The 20,309-nt window shown below is 38.8% G+C and overlaps 1 protein-coding gene across 10 annotated transcripts in view; it reads left to right on the top strand.

Moving 5' to 3' along the window:
• Nucleotides 1–20,309, top strand: part of TDP1 (tyrosyl-DNA phosphodiesterase-like protein) — a 93,770-nt gene extending 73,461 nt beyond the window's left edge. For 6 of the 10 annotated variants that reach the window (XM_011631039.3, XM_088858320.1, XM_020662028.2 and 3 more), the window contains 6 exons: nucleotides 5,361–5,464; nucleotides 6,230–6,283; nucleotides 6,414–6,504; nucleotides 19,325–19,405; nucleotides 19,566–19,722; nucleotides 19,888–20,309. In XM_011631039.3, the coding sequence (XP_011629341.1) occupies nucleotides 5,361–5,464; nucleotides 6,230–6,283; nucleotides 6,414–6,504; nucleotides 19,325–19,405; nucleotides 19,566–19,722; nucleotides 19,888–19,955 (555 nt within the window). In that variant the 3' untranslated portion in view covers nucleotides 19,956–20,309. Of the gene's footprint in view, nucleotides 1–5,360; nucleotides 5,465–6,229; nucleotides 6,284–6,388; nucleotides 6,505–19,324; nucleotides 19,406–19,565; nucleotides 19,723–19,887 lie in introns of all 10 variants that reach the window. The other 4 variants (XR_016049435.1, XR_016049436.1, XR_016049434.1 and 1 more) reach the window with 1 other exon arrangement.

Below are 20,309 nucleotides of genomic sequence, written 5' to 3'. Positions count from 1 at the left end.
TTTTTCTAAATTTCTTAGTCGTGGACTAGGAGGCATGCTCTAGGCGGATTTTTCTAGGTGCGTGCCTGGGTGCTAAAGGCGTTCGCCTAGGCAGTGTAAAAGGCAGGCGCCTAGACGCCGCCTTGACCTGCACATTTTTATGCTACTTGTCGGAAAAGCTTTTTCCATATAACAGTAATTATTAATTTATTGGTAAACCATAAAATAATATTAATTCAATTTTAATTAATATATGGAAGGATTAGACTTTTTATGCCACTTGTGGAAAATTCCTTTTGCATGTAACAATAATTATTAATTTATTGGTAAACCAGAAATTAGTATTAAATCATAATTATTAATTTATTGGTATACCAAAAAATATTATTAATTCAATTTTAGTTAATATATGGAAGGATTAGAGTTTTTATGCCATTTGTCATTTTGCATGTAATATAATTATTAATATATTATTAAACCAAAAAATAGTATTAATTCAGTTTTAGTTAATATATTGAAGGATTAGACTTTTTATGCCACCTGTCGTTTTTCATGTAACAATAATTACTAATATATTAGTAAACCAAAAAATAGTATTAATTCTGTTTTAGTTAATATATGGAAGCATTAGAGTTTTTATGCCACTTGTTGAAAATGCTTTCTGCATATAATAGTAATTACTAATTTATTAGTGAACCAAAAAATAGCAATAATTCGTAATTATTAATTTTTTGTTAAACAAAAAATAGTATTAATTCAGTTTTAATTAATATATGGAAGGATTAGACTTTTTATGCCGCTTGTTGTTTTGCAAGTAATAATAATGATTAATTTATTGGTAAACCAAAACATAGTATTAATTCAGTTCTAATTAATATGGAAGGTAAACCAAAGAACATGAATCATCTAGGCTGCCTTTGTGTCTGGGCACCCCCCGAGGCGGCTGCCTTGGCGCATGGGTGTCCCAGACCCCGGACCGCATAGGCGGCTGCATTTGCCTCTTGAACCTTGGTTCTTGTCAAAATAAAGAGTTTAGGGTAACTTAGGGTAAATAAGAGATTTTTGGAGAAGAGATTTAGGGTTAAGAGAGATATGAAAATCCACGGGGACAAATCAGGGTTTAAAGTTGATATTTTCAGGACCATGATCATTCTAAATTATGAATCATAAAGAAAAAATATCAAAAAGAGATATTTTGACATCTTAGATCAATGGGACACATTGATGATTGAACCTTGCTCTGATACGATGTTAAAAAGTCACCTTGAATACTTGAGAGAGGAACAAGTTGTGACATGGGTAGGGAGGGATAGAGAGGAAGCTAGAGAAGAGTGCCGTGACCCCAATTCATTCTCGAGCGAGGGGCCTCACTCAAAGATATATATCTATATTGTTTCTAACCCTAATTAAATGAGGGCTATGTACCCAAAAAATTAAATGAGGGTTAGATAAGGGACAATGACAAGGTTTGGTTCCCTAGCTTCCACGCCCAAAGAAAGGAAAGGGGTGGGGAGTTTGGTTTCAGTGATGGCCAAGACATCTGGGGCACGAGAGTGGGTGAGGGCTCTAATCGATGTTGTTTCTAACACGAGAGGGGCTTTCCTAGGCCTGTATTGTTTAGAATTAGAATTAGAATTTTGGAGAATTTGGAGTATCCCTAGTCTGCATCTTGCTTTTATGAGAGATGGACATTGTCTAGGGGAAAATCCTAGAGAGAGGAAGTACGGAGGGTTCACCAGAGCGGCCATAATTCATGTTTGATGAGTTTTAAGCTGTTCCCTTGTTCCTCTCAAGGTTTTGGGTTTGGGTGATACCTGAGAAGCTACCGGTCTCAAAAGGCGGTGCTTAAGTCTGATACCTGGCCTTCATAGATGAAGCCCATGGACTGAATCACGGCATCCATGTTTGACTTTATGCTAGTTCTTGGGAGGACAAGAATGTTGGTTGGACTTACCACGTTACATTATGGACTGCACTAGCAAAAGAATCCGCCCCTCATGAACTAAACAAAATGAAAAATATGCATGTGAATAACATGACAAAGCGTCCTGACGACCCAGCAGACAACTTCACATCACAAAATTCTCCAACTTCACCATGCTGCCATAGCGAAAAAGCTCTCCAATATGTGACAGGCCCTCATCGCAACCTTCCACCCTCATGACGTGATATTGCGGGCATTCAGGGCTGTCTTCCTTAGTCTCAGAACATCAGCAGCAGGCATCTCCCACGGGGAAGTTGTCTCGTCTCCTTTCCTTCGATAAATGAAGCCAATGGGACCCTTCATCAAAATAAGCTATCCTTCAAGGATGCTCACCTTCTTAAACCTGGATCTCAAACTCATGGATCGTTGAGACTCAACAAGAAATTGATTTGCATCCAAGGAATCCCGATCCATCTATGTTAAAAATAGCATGGCAAATATTCTTGAGAGGACAAGAATGTTTAGGGACTTCTTTGTTACAAAGACACAAACTGGTTTAATTGCTGACAGACATGTTGCATTAGACAACTCTTAAAAATATGGTATGGACATTTTGATGTGGCTAGATGCGGATATTTACACCTTTTTATACAGAATTAGTATATAAACTGAAATTAATAAAAAACAGAGTCTTTTTTTGATGTACTCTGCGTCACAAACTCATGCAGCTACATCTCAAACTCCATTCCACTTCATGAATTTTAGGACCTAAAAACACTCCAAAAGACCTAAAAATTATTTGACATGTGATAAATTTGGATTTGGACATTGTTATAAGCTCTAAATCAGATTTGGTAAATTTGATCAATTTAACATATAGCTGTCAGGATCTTTCGAATAGGTGGCAATCCCTCTCTAAGATGTCGCTTCCTCTCTAAGAAAGGAATCTCGATTTCTAAATTTTTGGGATCTTGATACCTATTGTTAGGGACCTCTGTTCTCATTGTTAGGGATCTCGATCCCAAACTTAAAGACTAAGACAATAGCCCAACTAATTATTTTCTTTATTTATAGCCATTTAGCAACACATCTATAGTTTTAGTGTAGTTGCATTGTTTCCTGGCTATAAATTACTACCTACTCTAGAGAATAGATATGATTCTAGATCCCAAAAGTTTGGGATTAAGATTCTAAAAGGTAAGGATTAAGATCCTCAAAAAGTTGGGATCTCCATCCATAATATTTTTGGAATTAAGATCCTAAAAGGTCAGGATCAAGATCACCAAAAAGTTTTTTTTTTTTTTTTTTGAGAATCAAATCCCCAAAACATTGGGATCTCGATCCCTAATATTTGGGAATCTTCACCCCTAACATATGTATTGCTCCCAATCATAGGGATATTTGAGCATTTCACGTCCCCCAATCCCGATCTAGATTCTACTTCTGGTCCCACTCTCGCTCCCAATCCTAACAACTGTGATTTCACATCCATGAAATGGTGGTTCATATCAGGTTTATAATTTTATTGGAAATTGAGAATTTTCAGGGGTTCAAACCCACTGTTAAATTTTAGGTGATTGATCATGGGGTGTAACATAATGGATTTGGAGCTGCTATGGCCTGCTCGAAACCTCTTTGCTTAGAAAATTAGTTTTTGCATCCAAATGTATACATTTCTATCAACTATCCCTGATAGAAACTAGAAACGTGAAACTAGTTTATTGGCCCCTTAGAGATGTGTGTTTTTTCCAATACTACCACGAATATTTATATCCCTCTCTCTTGACATTGGAGTACCCTTTTGCCTCATTGCAACTTTTGACATATCCTCATCTTCTTCATCATCAAATAATTGCATTTCATCAATTAGTTACATTTCATCAATTAATTCTTTTTGTTTCATTTTTTTCTTCTCTTTTTGTTTTTCAAGCTATCCATGTATTCTCTAATATCTTTTTCTATCTCCTTGTTAGCTTGTGGGCATGCTCTTACATTCCTAGAAATGCTGGTGAAGTGTTCTTTTTGCCGAAAGCACCCCCTATATAAGTATTTCCACAAATCATACAATTTCGATCTTTCGAATTTTTTAGTTTTGCATATTTCCATGTCGCTTGTTACTAGAAGATTGGGAAGAAGACATTGCTCCAAAAAAAAGTATTACTGTAGTAAGAAAAAGAAAGTTACTGATTACTTGAAGCAAGTATCGATTTCTTCTCGGCCCTTGAAACCCTTGATTTGTTGTCAAAACGTTTCTTAAACTTCCTCAAATGAACATCCAAAAGAAACATATCAACAACCAAACATCAACCAATACTTTTTTAGTTGTTTGGGGGTTTATTACCCTCCCAAACCCTTTCCGCTCAACCAAACATCAACCAATACGTTTTTAGTTGTTTGGGGGTTTATTACCCTCCCAAACCCTTTCCGCTCTTTTTTCAGGTCACAAAATGTCCAAAATACCCCTGCTCGAGGGTTTTTTTTTCATGGAAATGACTGGCTGCATATGCGGATTATGCGGGATGCAACAGCATATGAGGAGAGATGCGGCGTATATGCGGGCGCATCTCTCCAAAGCGCATATGCGGCCTGTTACGATGCGCTGCCCAGCTCATAATGCTTTATGCGGTTGCATATGCGGCAATGCGACCACATTTTAAAACCATGTTTTGGAGCTCGTGTCTACATTGGGACACCTGTCTCCAAGTTGCCATGGTGCAGACTTGAAAGCAGACTAGGAATTAAAAAAGTGTTGCTCACATATGGTCCAGAATTATCTTGGGTTAGCTACTGAAATTCCTTGTACTATGTGCTTCTTAGTGGTATGTATGATGTCTCATTTAAAATTTGATATATCTATTTCTTATGGGTTAACCACATTGATTTGAACCATTTCCCCATTTTTTGTATCTGAGTTTACTGAGTCCTCAAATCAGTTTACTGAGTCCTCATTGATTTGCAGATTCAACCTGCTCTGATAATAAGCTAAGAAATTGATATAATTCTTTGGAGAAGGCGCCCACACATGGTGATGCGTGTATTATATTTTCTTACTTCTTATCCATGACTAGGATTTGCTAGTAGAAAAGTGTAGATTGCACATTTACAAACATATAAATTGCCCTTAGGAAAATGGTAAAATACACCTAGGTTTTATGCGCTATTCAGTGTTAAAGAAAACTGGGAAAAGGAAAATGTGCCTCACAACCCAAAAGATATGCCGCTTTTCAAATAAATGTGCGAGTCTAGCTATTTTACTGAGCGAGTCTAGCTATTTTAGTGTGAGGTGATGTTCAACTTTCCTGTGCAGATTTAGTAGCAACTCTTGTGATTATTCGTCATCCATTTACATGAAGATGGAATTGTTGGGGCTGGTTATGGTTTTAATTTAGTTATATTTGCTAGTTTCTAGAATGTTGTTTCATTTGTAACCTAATCTATTTTTATGATTTTTAAATAGGGTTATGCTGCTGGCAGTTGCATTCCCGGCCCTCAAAAGAATGTAGAGAAAGACATTATGAGGAAATATTGGTCCAGATGGAAAGCAGATCACACTGGACGCTGGTATGTTTAGATTTTGTTGTTTCTGTGGAAGTTGGGGAAATATTTAAGCTATATTCTTGTGACTATTGTAATGAACCTTTTCTCTCTGATTTATTACAATGTACTTTTTCTTCTGCATTTTAATGTTGATGGACATCGCTTTAGCTCTTTCTGTTCATAGTATCGTGTACTGTTCGTTGAATAACAAATGCACATGCTGAAGGCTATGATAATTCAATGTGACAGCTTCTATGACAAGATTGTGTCACACTAAATTAACACACATCTTGGCCAAAGCTGCCAGCTATATGCATTGCAATATTACCTGAATGTTGATGTCCGTGTAAATCTCTCTGTGTTGTATTTCTTTGAAAAAGGAAAAAAAAAAATTCTCCCTGTTGCAAGTGTCTGACCAAACAACTAAAAAAACCTTGATATGGGGACTTGCCAAATACATGAGAATGATTAATGATTAATGATTAATGATTAATGATTACTAAGGGATGGAGGTACTAGGATTTTAAAAATAAGAAATATTAGAAATAAGAAATTAGAATGGAAAATCATGCTTTATGAGTGTTCTTAAGACCATAAATAGCCTTGTGTAACTTGTATACATAGAAATATTGTTGCCAATATTGTTTAGAAATAACATCATGCGTGAATGTATTGCTTTCTGAATTAATTTATTGGCTTGTCATTCAATGTGTGAAATATAACAATGGTTGCTGCACGTCTCTTTCCCCCAGTCTGATAATCTGTTTTTTGCCCTTTCTGTTGTTGCAGTCGTGCAATGCCCCACATAAAAACATACACCCGTTATAACGGCCAAAGTCTTGCGTAAGGACTCAACCTTGACTTATGTATTAATTGCAGTTTGCACCTTTCTTGACCTTTTTAAGGTAGGCTTTTCGCAGCAATATCATTAATCACTTCCTAGTGCAGAATATGATCTGGTGTCCTTGAACAGTTGGTTTCTTCTAACATCAGCAAATCTCAGCAAAGCTGCTTGGGGTGCACTACAGAAAAATTGTTCCCAGATTATGATTCGTTCTTACGAGGTATCCATCCCTTTGTAATTTGTTCTAAAACTAAAATGCTTGATATTATTTTGCCATTTCAAAGTCACTTAGGTTTTTTACTGCTTCCTTTGTGTGCTGGTGACCTGTTTGATCCACAGTTTTGCATCATACTATTAAGTTTATGGGTCATAGGGGTAAACTAACGGATGCTACAATGCCTCATTAGTGGAAACTAAAATATATATGGTCTGTGTATTTATCATTGCTTGAATTGTTACTTTTTTTTTTCTGTTCTCCCTTTCATCTCTAGTACCCATCTCAAACTGCCTGCAAACACCACAAGAAAGCCAGATCCATTCTCTAGCATTTCTTTTTTATTAGTCATTGGCTTTTTTGTGCACCAAAAGTGACAAAATTCTATCCGAAATCGTTGCTATTAGAAAGAACAATTAGCTATATGATAATAATGAGGATGAGGCATCTGAATTGTTAGAGCTTTTGCGTAAAGAGCAGAGATTTTTCATTCAATGAAGTGATCAATTATTGGGGGAATTTTGTTAGGTAAATGAAGAGATTAAATGTGTGGATCAGATATTATGTTAAACTTGGGCGTATTAAGGGGCGGAATTTGGGTCGATTGTTGGAGGCCAAGGCTGTCGCTCAGCTGGTGGCGGAGTAATGGAGTTTCCACATTTTGAGGAGTTCTTGCACCAGAATCCTCAATTATGATTGTTTTATGAATTCACTGAAACACATAGTTTACATGCATTGTCCCAGCTTTGAACCTCCCTTGACCTCTTCTGTAACACTCTCATCAAACCTTCTCCTGGCTCCCATTTCCTGCCTGTTCTCTTCTAATACCCCCATCAAAACCTTCTCCAGGCCACCTCCTGGTTACTTCTTTTCCTACTTGCTGCCTCTGTCGCCTCCAGTTCCTCTCCAACCACGAAGCCTTGTCTTTCCCTCCACTCCCCTATTCTAATTTCTCTATCATAGAAGGCAAGCTGGTCCATATCTGGGCCTTGAATAAGACTTTGTGCCCAATAAACTCTACGTGTGAAACACCTTCATTCTTATTTTGCATTTCATACTCTACAGGGAGTTCTTTCCATAAGTTGACTTAGTGGGCCTCTTTCAAGGGAAGTAGGTTCACACTTCATCATCATCGTCAAAGGCTTTTCTCAACTAATTGGGGTCGTCTACACGAATCGTGGTCTGCCATTTGCTCTATTAAGGCTTTACCCTCAATGAGGCCATAGGTCCCTGTATCTTCTCACTACTTCCAACCATGTCCTTTTGGGCTTCCCCTTTCCGTTTTTGTGCCTTCCACTTGAACTAACTCGCACCTCCTAACAGGTGCTGTACTGGGTTTGCGCTACACATGGCCAAAGATTCTGATATTTTGGATCAATTTGGGTGGATATGCAAAAATATCTCTCATTAACACAGTGGATCCTCCAAAAAACGCAGTTTGTGTCGAATAAATATATACTTCGACTTTCATGTGCTAGAACTTTGGCTCATAAACATAAAAGCACGGTACGCATAATTTTGAAAATATTAGGTTTGGAATTATTGGAAGAATTCCTTTCGGAGGAACAAGAGATTCTTTCCTTGAATTTTCCGAAAACCCGTTTCTATAGTGGAAGAATTTGGTATTTCCTCACCTAAGTCTATTCTCTCTCATCTTATCGCTTATTGGTGTCACACCTAAATTTTTCCGAATGTATTCATTTCGAATTCCCATCTTGTCTTGCCACTCATCCATCTCAACATCCTCATCTCTGCCACACTCATTCTATTGGCATATTGTTTTTTGACTGCCCAACATTCTAACCCATAGAACAAAGCTTGTCTCCCAGATGTCCTATAGAACTAGCCCTTCAGTTTCTTTGGTCTGCGTCGATCACATAAAATTCCAATTGCACATCTCCACTTCGCCCACCCAGCTCTAATTCTGTGTGCAATATTTTCCTCAATTTCTCCATTTTCTTGGATTATCGACCTAAGATAGCGAAAGTGCATTCTTTTTGGTATTTCCTGGCCGTCAATATTAATTACTTCCTCGTCTCTATTTCTATTATTACTAAACTTGCATTCCATATACTCTGTCTTAGTCCGACTAACTTTAAACCTTTAGATTCTAGAGCATCCCTCTGTTGACACCGTTTCGGGTCTCATCGATCAAAACTATGTCATCTGCGAGCAACATGCACCACGGTACCTCAACTTGTAGGTGCCTAATTAAGTCGTTCATAACTAATACAAAGAGGTACATACTCAATGCTGATCCCTGATGTAGACCTATTGTCACTAAAAACTCACTCGTCTCTCCATTAGTTTGTTTATACATTAGTCAGTGTTTCATCGTACATTTCTTTCACCAAGTTGATGTAGCATTTGGAGAATCCTTTCTTTTCCAACACCCACCAAATCAAATGTTGAGGTTCTCTATCATAAGCTTTCTCTAGATCGATAAAGACCATGTGGAGGTCTGTCCCTTCTCCTTAAAACTTCTCAATCAGTGGCCTAAGTAGGAAAATAGGATCGGTTGTTGACCTCCCTGGCATAAATCCGAATTGGTTTTCTGGTGGACTCATTTCATGGCGTAGTTGTCAATCACTCTCTCCTAGAGCTTCATAGTGTGGCTCATAAGTTTCATCCCTTGATGGTTAGCAAAATTATGTATGTTTCCTTTGTTCTTGTAAATAAGTACCACAATACTTTTCTTCCATTCGTCTGACATTTTTTTTGTTCTCAACATCTTCTTGAGCAACTTGGTCAGCCAGTTAATGCCAATCTTCCCCATGCACTTCCAAACCTCTATCGGATATCATCTGGTCTTAAAGCCTTTCCTATATTCGTCCTTCTCAAAACTTCTTTCACTTCCGATATCCTAATCCTACAAAGTGGATCCACACTTACTTAAAGAAAAACCATGTTGAGGATGATCCTCATGAACAAAATGGTCGTGGACCTTATCTATATGCATGCAAAATGGAGTGATTTATCAGTTGCAATCAGTTGCCTTCTGCAAGCCTAATAACACCATCTTGCTTCACATGCTGCCATTAGTTGGCATTCCACACATGGCACGACTGTCATGTACTTGACTTCTTCCTGTATTTGGTAGAGGCCAGCATTGTCCTGAACATTCTCACTTTTGTTGGTGCCCTCAACGTATGCAGCTAGTGGTGTTGAGGGTGTAGAGTTGGCATATTTTATCTTGGATTGCTATGTGATGGTGCTCATGATCAAGCATAATCTGTACTTGGTGGATCTTCTTAAGTCTCTGCAGTTTGAAGAGGGCTTTTTGGGTTGAGCCCTGCAGTATGCCAATTTCCATGTACTTTTGGTGAATGTACACTTGTCATCTGTGAAATGGAAAGGCGTTGAAGATGTGAAGGCCGTGATTAAGAATGTGGGGGTGAAGAAGACTGCAGGTTGCAGCTCCTAAGAAATGGAGGGTTTTCTTGATAGGGCTGCTGTCTCTTTGGGATAGGAAGATGGAATGCGTTGAAGCTGATGTGCTATTCACTAAAAATTTCGAAGGTGTTGCTGAAAGTTGTACAAGGTGAACTAGCACGGTATATGTAGTTAAAAAGTTTTCTTTTCTCTACCGGCTAAAACACTTACTGAGGTCCAAATGATACAAAATAGACACAAAAAATAAAGAAACACAAAATGGATTCTCACTTGCTGCCACTTAATACAACTCTTTTATTTCAAGAACAAAAATTACATGACATTGATTTGAGAACAAGAACCACAAATTGCATAAACAAAAATTAAAGTGCCAAAAGATTACCTCTATTGGACTTGATACACCCCACTAAGGTCTCCTCCTCCAATGGTGCACGGGATCATGGTCTTTATCAGATCTTACAAGTATGGGAAGCCTAAGCTAGAAACCCTTCAATGGTGAGAGCAATGTGGAAGCTAAATAAGGCTCATGACTATGTGGGTGTGGTATGCCCCTCTAGGCTCAATGGTTTGGGTGTGCCCCCTCTTTCTTTTCAAGATAATTTTTCTAAGTATGGTGAAGGCTAGAGAGATGAGAGAGATCAAAGAGAGTGGCGTGAGGCTACTTTGGGGGGAGGGGGGGAGGGGGGGGGGAGAGAGAGAGAGAGAGAGAGAGAGAGAGAGAGAGAGAGAGATGTGATCTTAGTTGTAGAGAATGGGACCCCAAAAGAGACTATTTGTAGACTCATGCTTAGGGTTAGGGTTTCTAGGATTAGCCAAACTTATAGAGATTCTTATCGAGATTAGATCTAAACCATTGATCATAGGAGACCTGTGAGGTGAGAGATCTTAGCTTTATAGTATATAGCCATTATAATCTAATAGAAGGTACTAGAACCTTATCCCTCAGTTTCCTTAACCTAATCTCATCACATATATGGTGTAGATATAATTCAAAATTATTGCCTTTTATTTTCATCATTTTCTTACACATTCCTCTTTGAAATGTCAAATAGTATTTATTTCAAAAACTTCCCTTTTCAATTCAATTGATTGAGTGGCATATCTTGCATGCCATCAAAATAAGAAACTATATGCATTATGTGGGGCGTGCCACCAATGGGACCTCTAGTGGGCGCCATGCACTTCCCCACATGTTATAATTTGGTGGGGCTCATGGAGAATAATGGGCTCCCATATGTCGTACTTATTTTAAAATTAATATAATGATTTTTAGAAAATATTTAATATTTTATTTCTCTCTGAATAATTAAATATTTGAAAATTCAGTTTAAGCTTATTTATAAATCTGTTTTGAGAAAATTAAATATCCAGAGACTTCTAAAAATTCAACGCCATCCTAAAAATCATTTATAGTCAAATTAATCATTTCTACATTAATTTGATGGGATTTAGATCCAACCATGATAAGGAAAATGCGAAGATACTGATGCACTCCATCATGTACCACGCTCATTTTCTCTAACTGACCCAGTAGTTCCCATGACCCACAGTCCATCACACGGATTCATGATTGGACTACCAAAGTCAGTCAATAGGTGAGGGGACACAATTCTAGTCTATGGATTATAGGTTCTCCCTTAGGAACAAGCCTAGGTCACACGTACCTGCAATGTTTTAAAAAACGGTCCGCCCGGCGCTTAGAAAAAAATTTCTGCACGCCTTGACCCAGGCTCCCCTACACGGGTGGTTGTACTTGGGTGGGCGCCCAAGGCCCAATTCTAGGCGAGCGCTCAGGGCAGTGGGGCGTTTTATCGTATTTAAGTTCGCCCAAAAGGGCAAAGGGGGTCATTTTGACCCCCAAGTTTGTATAAAAAAGTTTTGTGGTTTATTTTTTAACCCCAAATTGAAAAAAATAAAGAAACCCTCAAATACATAAAAATAATCTATGAATTCGCACAACAGGGCGCCCGAGCTTCTGGGCGCCTGCCTAGGCGCTGGGCACTAGGCGCCAGGCATGCCTCCTAGGGGATGCCTAGCGTGTTTTGAAACGTACTTGTGCACACACATCGCAATTTGGTGCATGGGGGCTATCTCTTATCACATGTATACGTAACACCCTCAATGGTGCTTTTTTTCCCAAAACGGCTATCATGTGTACATGTTGTGTGATGGTCTGTGATGAGGATTTGGCCCTTGTCCCTTCAGGCCTACAATGACACACAGGAGACACATAGTCCCTTGGAAAACTACCCTGTGCATCTCCGACCTTATCAAAACGTAACCCTGCTAACCCTACTTGGTTGTACTTTATGCCCAAGTATCTTAGGGTTTTAGTACTCAATTGGCCTAGCTCGTTAAGCTTAGTTTGCGTCTCGATATCAATATTACCAATCTCGGTCCCTCTGGTTCATACTCTCACTGGAGTTCATTGTTCCACTATAGTAAAATCTGTTACGAACTCTCATAAGGCCTTTAAATGACTACAAAATCCCAACATCTCCCACTTGGCTTGTGAAGGCTTTATAATCTCACTTCCTCAATCTCTCTCAGACCCATCTCATGTACATGTTTAATAAAAACATTTGCAACTAACCCCTTTGTAAGAGGGTATGCAACCATTACCTTTGTGGGAATGTATGTGATCTCTATCTCTCCACTTTGTACCTCATTTTGAAGGTGATAATAGCAGGGCTTTATGCGCTTGGATATTTTATGAAATCATGGCTCCTTAGCAGCCCATATTCCGGCTTGGTTGTTGCAAAAAATTGTCACACATGCACATCGTACCGGTTCAAACTGTAATTGATTAAGAAACTTCTTAATCCACACAATCTCCTTAGCTTCTAGACAACATGCCACGTATTCTGATTCCATGGTGGATAAGCCATCACGTCTTGTTTCTTTGATTCCAAGAAACAAATCCTCCTCCAAGCATAAACACATATGTAGATGTGGATTTTACGTCATCGGGGTCACCCTTTGTATACCCTTGCACAACAATTTCTGATCCTCCCGCATATGTTAGCGCATAGTTCTCTGTTCCCTTTAAGTATCTTAGAACTCTCTTAACCGCCTTCCAATGCTCAATCCCAGGGTTGTATTGGAACCGGCTAATCATGCTCATGGAAAAGGACAACTCTTGTCTTCTTCCTAACATGACATATATCAGAGATCCTACTGCGCTTTGAAACGTTATTCTTTCCATGGCCTTTTTCTCGTCATCCTCAATAATGCACATTTTTCTTTTTGGTAGGGGTCGATATGGGCTTACACTTGTCCATTTCAAACGTTTCCAGTACTCTTTTGAATTAAGTTGCCTGGGAAAGTTGAAAGGTTCAGTCCTTTCTATTTCTTGTTATCTTGATACCCAACCCGTATGAAGCTTCCCCTAGATTATTCATAGCAAAGTGTCGTGAAAGGAACTCTTTTGTTTCTAACACACGGGCCATTGAGCTACTAACTATTAGCATATCCTATAAAGATATGCATATGACATTGCTCCCGCAAACTTTATTATAAATGCAGTAGTCTTCCTCATTCGAGGCAAACCCTGCCTGAGACAATGTCTCTTGAAATTTGATGTACCACTGGCATGATACTTGTTTTAGGCCATAGAGGGATTTTTTAAGTTTGCACACTAAGTTCCCTTTTCCTTTCTCTTTAAAACCCTTAGGTTATTTCATATATATTTCCTCTTGTAAGTCCCCATTGAGAAAGGCTGTTTTCACATCCATTTGATGGACTTCAAAGTCAAAGTATGCAACTATGGTAATTAGGATTCTAATACATGAAAACTTTGCAGCTGGTGAAAAGTTTCATCATCCCTTCCTTTTCGGTAAAACCCTTGGCTACTAGCCTAGCCTTATATTTTTTTAGTTTCCCCTCTGAGTTTAGTTTCTTCTTGAAAACCATTTGCACCAGATAGCGTTACAGTATTGAGGTAAAGACACTAACTCCCAGACTTGGTTTTGGGTAATGGATTTATACTCATCTTTCATAGCTTCTATCCAATGGTTCTTTTCTGAACAGGTTATGGCTTCTTGGTAAATGGTAGGCTCATGATCTGGCTCATCCCCAACGCTTTCATAATGTTCCCCTAGGCAAGTGAAGAATTCAGGTGGTCATCTAATTCAGTTACTTCACTTAAGTTCCTGTTCGGGTTCACAAGATTCAACTTTGTCTCTATCCATCTGATAGAGATTGGGCTTGCTTGTGACTAGCTTTTACTTCAAGGAACTCGTCCTCAAAGAAGTGAGTGTCCAAGCTCTCTATTAGTGCCCCATTTTCAAGATTGAAGAATTGATACCCCCATACCATGGTCAGGGTAGCTAATGAAAATACACTTGGTAGTGTTTGGATCATGTTTGGTCTTATTTTGGTATGCGATTAGGACATGGGGAGAACAGCCCCACATTCTTAGGTGATGAAGGGACGGAGTACAACTAGTGAAAATCTCATGAGTAACAGGGGCAGCCTTATTGGGTGCGCGGTTCAGGATGTATTCTGTCGTCAACACTGCTTGTCCCCAAAAGTTAAGAGAGAACTTGCATGCCCCATCATACTTCTCACCATTTCTACCAAGGTCTTATTCTGTCTTTCGACAACTCCATTTTACTCGGGTGTATAAGGCACGGTGTATTGGTGATAATATTATGCTCTACGCACAAATCCTTAAAGAGATGTGAGGAGTACTCACTGCCCTTATCGGTCCTTAGGACTTTGATTCTTTGGTTGATTTGGTTCTCTACTTCGGCTTTGTATTCTTGAAATGCTCCAAGGCTTCGGATTTTGAGTGTATTAGGTACACATGGCCATATCGCGAGTGGTCATCAATAAAAGTGATGTAAGTATTTTTTGTTGCCTTTGGTTGCCACATTCATAAGACCGCATACGTTGCTATGGATGATTTCTAAAACACTAGGAGCTCTTTGTGTCCCGGTTGATTTTTCCTTATTAATTTTCCTTGCATGCATGATTCACATGCCTTTGATAAATCGCCTTTGTAGTTCTCGAAAATTTCATCTTTTCTTAGTCTTTCTATTCTTTTGTAACTTGTGTGCCCTAATTCCATGTGTCATAGGAAAGCATCAATATCATGAGTGGGAAACAAGACAAGCAAACTCTTCCTTTATTTCAATAAAGTAAAGCTCGTCTTTAAGGACCGGTCATAACAACATCATTGAAGTTTTTGACAGTCATCTTGTCTATAGAGAAGGTGGTGACAAACCCAGCTTTAGCCATCTTTGGGACCTAAACAAAACATTTCCTCACATCAGGTGCATAAAGAGTTTGCTTTAGGATCATGGTCTTCCCATTCTTTCATTCAAGTGCATAGTCCCTGACGGCCAGTACTTTGGTCTTTTGGTTTCCCCCATAAAGATGTGTTGCTCACCTGACCCCGTGGGTTTAAAATTGCGGAAGCCATCCTTGGTGTTTGATATGTGGGTTGTGGTTCCCGAGTCCAGACACCAAGATGCGCCCTTAGGGTCAGCTAACAAAGTCTAAAAAATAACACAAGCATATTATGCCCAACCTTTTTGCATATGTAGCAGTGCCTATTCTCTCTCTTTCCGTTAAATTTAATTTGATGTTCTCACTTTCCCTTTTCCTTTTCCTCAGTTCTCTTCTTGTTCTTGAACTTCCCCTTACTCTTATTAGGCTTAAAATAAGGTTTAGAGTTTACCATATGCGTCACATCTTTGGGTGCTGGTGCATTTCGAGCATTCCTCCTCTCTTCCTCGGCTTTGAGCAAAGTGATGAGCTCCTCTAGCCTAGGAGTAGTCTCCTTAGTAGCAAGGGAGGATATAAATACCTCCCAAGAAGTGGGGAGAGTATTTAGCAAGTGAACCACTTGCATGGGTTCAATGGGCCGTATTTCAATTGCCTCCAATTCTCGAACTAACGCTCTGAAGGTGTGCACGTGGTTGGCTATCTTTCCTCCTTCGGCCATGTTTCAGATCATTATACTTTTTCATGGCCAGCGTTTTTCTCATGAGAGAAGGATCACTAAATTCCTTCTCAAGTCGATCATGTATCCGCTTAACGGTTTTGATTAGCTCATACTTGGATGCATACTAGTCATGCATATACTCGAGGAGGATATACCTTGCGAGCATATTTTTACTCTCCCACTCAGCGTATGCATCTCTTGTAGCCTGAGATGCATTACCTCTAGGCTGAGATGGTGGAGCCTCAGTGAGGATATTATTCAAACCCTTGTCATAGAGCACATAGCCTATTGTGCTTCCATAAGGCTTAGTTTGTGCCATCAAACCTTTCGGTGTTCAAAATTTTAACAATAAAATGCCTTACGGCCATGTATTTTCTTCCCAAATATATAAAAAGACTCAAATAACAAAATAAACTAATGGCAGCAAGAAATCCTAATTCTGATACCAATGAAAGTTAGACAAGGTGAACTAGCACGGTATGTGTAGTTCAAAATTTTTCTTTTCTCTACCAGCTAGAACACTTACAGAGGTCCTAATAATACAAAATAATCTCAAAAGAATAAAGAAGAAGCACAAAATGGATTCTCACCTGCTGCCACTTAATACAACTCTTTTATTTCAATAACAAAAATTACATAATATTGATTTGGGAACAAGAAACACAAACTGTATAAACAAAAATTAAAGTGCCAAAAGATTACCTCAATTGGACTTGATACACCCCACTAGGGTCTCCTCCTCCGATGGCGCACGGGATCAAGGTCTTTTTCAGATCTTACAAGTATGGGAAGCTTAGGCTAGAAACCGTTCAATGGTGAGAGCAATGTAGAACATAAACTAGGCTCAAGATTGTGTGGGTGTGGCGTGCCCCTCTCTGGGCTCAATGGTTGGGGCATGCCCCCTCTTTCTTTTCAAGATAATTTCTCTATGTATAGTGGAGGCTAGAGAGATGAGAAAGATCAGAGATAGAGAGAGAGAGTGGTGTGAGGCTTCTTTGAGGAGAGAGAGAGAGAGATGTGATCTATCTTAGGTGTAGAGAATGGGACCCCCAAAAGAGACTATTTATAGACTCATGCTTAGGGTTAGGGTTTCTAGGGTTTGCTCATCTTTATGGAGATTAGATCTAGATTATTGATCATAGGAAACTTATGAGGTGAGAGATTTTAACCATACAATCCGTATATTAGCCATCTTGATCTGATGGAAGGTGCTAGAACCTTATCCCTCAGTTTCTTTAATCTAATCCTATCAAATATATGGTGTAGAGAAAATTCAATATACTTGCCTTTTATTTTCATCATTTTCTTACACATGCCTCTTTGAAAAGTCAATTAGTCTTTATTTCAGAAACTTCCCTTTTCAATTCAATTGATTAAGTGGCATATCTTGCATGCCATCAAAATAAGAAATTATATGCACTATGGTGGGGCGTGCCTGCCACCCATGGGGCCTCTAGTGGGCCACACGCACCTCCCCACATGCTATAATTTTGTGGGGCCCATGGAGAATAATGGGCCCCCATATGTCTTAGTTTTTATAAAATTAATATCATGAATTTTAGAAATTTTCTCTCTAAATAATGAAATATCTGAAAATTCAGTTTAAACCTATTTATAAATCTGTTTTGAGAAAATAAAATATTCAGAGACTTTTAAAAATCATTTTGTCATTCTAAAAATGATTTATTGTCAAACTAATTATTTCTAAATTAATTTGAAGGGATTCAGATCCAATTATGTTAAGGAAAATACGAAAATACTGAGGCACTCCATTTTCTACTAGAGACTATGTACCACACTCACTTTCTCAAACTGACTCAGTAGTTCCCATGACTCACAGTTCATCACAGGGGTTCATGATTGAACCACCAAAGTTAGCCAATAGGTTAAGGGACGCAATCCTAGTCTATGGATTACAGATTTCCCCCAAGGGACAAGCCTTGGTCACACAGACTTGTACACATACATCGCAATTTGGTGCATGGGGGCTATCTCTTGCACATGTACATATAATACGTCACTGGTGCTTCGCCTCACGATACGACTATCATGTGTACATGCCGTGTGATGGTCTATGATGAGGGTTTGACCCTTGTCCCTACAGGCCTACTAGTCACACACAAAAGCCGCAAAGTCTGTTGGCAAACTACCCTGGGCATCTTCTTCGACCTCATCAAGGGGTAACCCTGCTAACCCTTATCGGTGGTGCTCGATGCCCACGTAGTTTGAGTCTCGGAATCAATACTGTTAACCTCGGTCCCTCTGGACCATACTCCCACTGGTGTTCGTTGTTCCACTATAGTAAAATTTGTTACAAGCTCTCATAAGACCTTAAACGGCTACAAAATCCCAACAGTTGCTAGACTTAACCGGGGGGTATAAGGCAACCACATTTTCCTGGCTTATAGAAGCTCGGATTCTTCATGGTTTGATCAAAATGGCACCAATTTTACTTCTAGGTGCATTATTGTGAAATAATTGAGAGATGGCCCCAGTTTTCATCATTCGAGATGGGTCTTCTTCTTGTAAGGACGATTGGAGAGACATATTAGAAATTTCAGAGTGGTTCATTCAGCATACAGAAGCATACCTATTACCTTTTCTTGGGAACCATAAGCCCCACAAAAGGAATTCGTACGGAAAACAGTTTTCTTGGCTGAATTATTAGATGAGCTAGTTAAAGAAAAACCAATGCTCCATTAGGAATCTGGCATAGGGTACTGACTGGTGGGGGGACCTTTCTCTTTTTTGTATATATTTTGATTCTTTTATTCTATTTGAAAAGCCCAATTCCCTTCAAATATCTGGAGCCACTATCTTTTCCGTTCAAGGGGAACAAAATATAGTCCACCCCTTTTCTCTTCTAATGAATTGTATCACCAGGAGCACTTTGTCTTATTTTTCTTTTTATTGCATACTCCGATACTCAGTACTAGCAATCAAAAGATTCACGGTTTCCCTCCATCTTGTAACATTCTATTTTCATACCATAGTAGCATTTTGGAGAGATTAAGGCATAGTTGTTGGATCGGGAGCATGGGATTGTAATAGGCTAGAAGCTTCTTGTGGCCGGGATCACTGTCCTTGCACCCTGAATTTTGTGGATCTTGATCTCAACTTCTTGGGAGCTAGATCCCATTGTTCTCAAGGTCTAAAAATTCTCTTTTCTTTTTGAAAATCTATAGAACACACCTCTGCAACATAGTAATTTTTTATTTTTTAGTGGATATGCATTTAAGACTTGTTTCCTTACAAAAGATCAATCTAACATGAGTTTATTACCGATCCCTAAGGGATTGGGATTGTGTTCCCCTCATATAGGAGCGAGATCCACCCATGTTCCAGCTCTGGGAGCATGGGATGGTTGGGATCATTAGGAGATCTCGTTAACTATGGGTTAATATTTATTGTTCAGCCTTTTAATTGATTCTAACTCATGTCAAGATATTTCCCATATTCTAATCTTGCTTTTGACGTGATTAGCTTGGAGTTCTTTTCTTGCCATCTCTGATTCGTAAACAATGTCTTGGGTTCTCTTGCACAGATGATAGCAGCTCCTCTCGGGTAACATACTTTTCCCATCTACTCCTAAGAAATCATTTTTTGTTGTACATTCATATGTTAAACACAATTTGCAGTAATAAAACTATTTGATTTATTTGTGAATTTCAATTGTGTTCCAGAGATTGTTTCTACTATAATTCCTAATACTATTCTTGCTCAGGATTTGGAAAAATATGAACTGCCCAGCACTTCAGAAGAGGGTAAAACTAAATTGGTAACCCTTTGCTGGCAAGCAAACGAAAGTGAGGAATTATCCTCTGAAATAGTCCCATTGCCTGTTCCATATAAACTCCCTCCGGAGCCATACACCTCTAAAGGTCAGCAGTTGCTTGCACATGACGCTATTTTGTACAATGAGCTTGAAATTTCTAGTTCTTGCTCTTATATGTGGTGAAATTTCATGTGATTATCCATTTTATTGGTAATTGGATTTATGGGAGTTACGGAAGACATTTCTTATACTTGTGGGCTTTTTTTCCCAGATGTGCCATGGTCATGGGATAGGCGGTACCATAAGCCTGATGTATATGGAAACGTTTGGCCACATTGATCTGATGATAGCTTAAGTCGCAGAATTCAACAATTTCCATTGGTTTTCTTTTCTTTCAAAGAATTGTCAATGTGTGTGTATGGAGAACAATCATAGGATTTTGAAACTCACTTGAGTAGCCAATGAGCTCCAGTGATTATGATCATTTTTCAATTGCAGAAAATTAGAAGAAAATTCCCAATTGAATTTCATATTGTGTATGGAATCAGACTAGTAGTTGAATCAAAATTTAGTCTGCAAAGGGTGAAGCAAATCATTTTATGAGATCGCAGCCTTACCCCAAAAAATAAGGTTGTAACATTGCAGCCTTCTGCACTGTTTAAATAAATATGGATGGTGTATTGGCTTTGGAAA

The sequence above is a fragment of the Amborella trichopoda genome, chromosome 2 (genome assembly GCF_054954075.1).
Source record: "Amborella trichopoda isolate Santa Cruz 75 chromosome 2, AtrichopodaSantaCruz75HAP2 v2.0, whole genome shotgun sequence".
In the NCBI taxonomy this organism is placed as follows: Eukaryota; Viridiplantae; Streptophyta; class Magnoliopsida; order Amborellales; family Amborellaceae; genus Amborella; species Amborella trichopoda.
The sequence above is the reverse complement of the archived record's forward strand: the minus strand, read 5'-3'. Positions and strand labels throughout refer to the sequence as shown.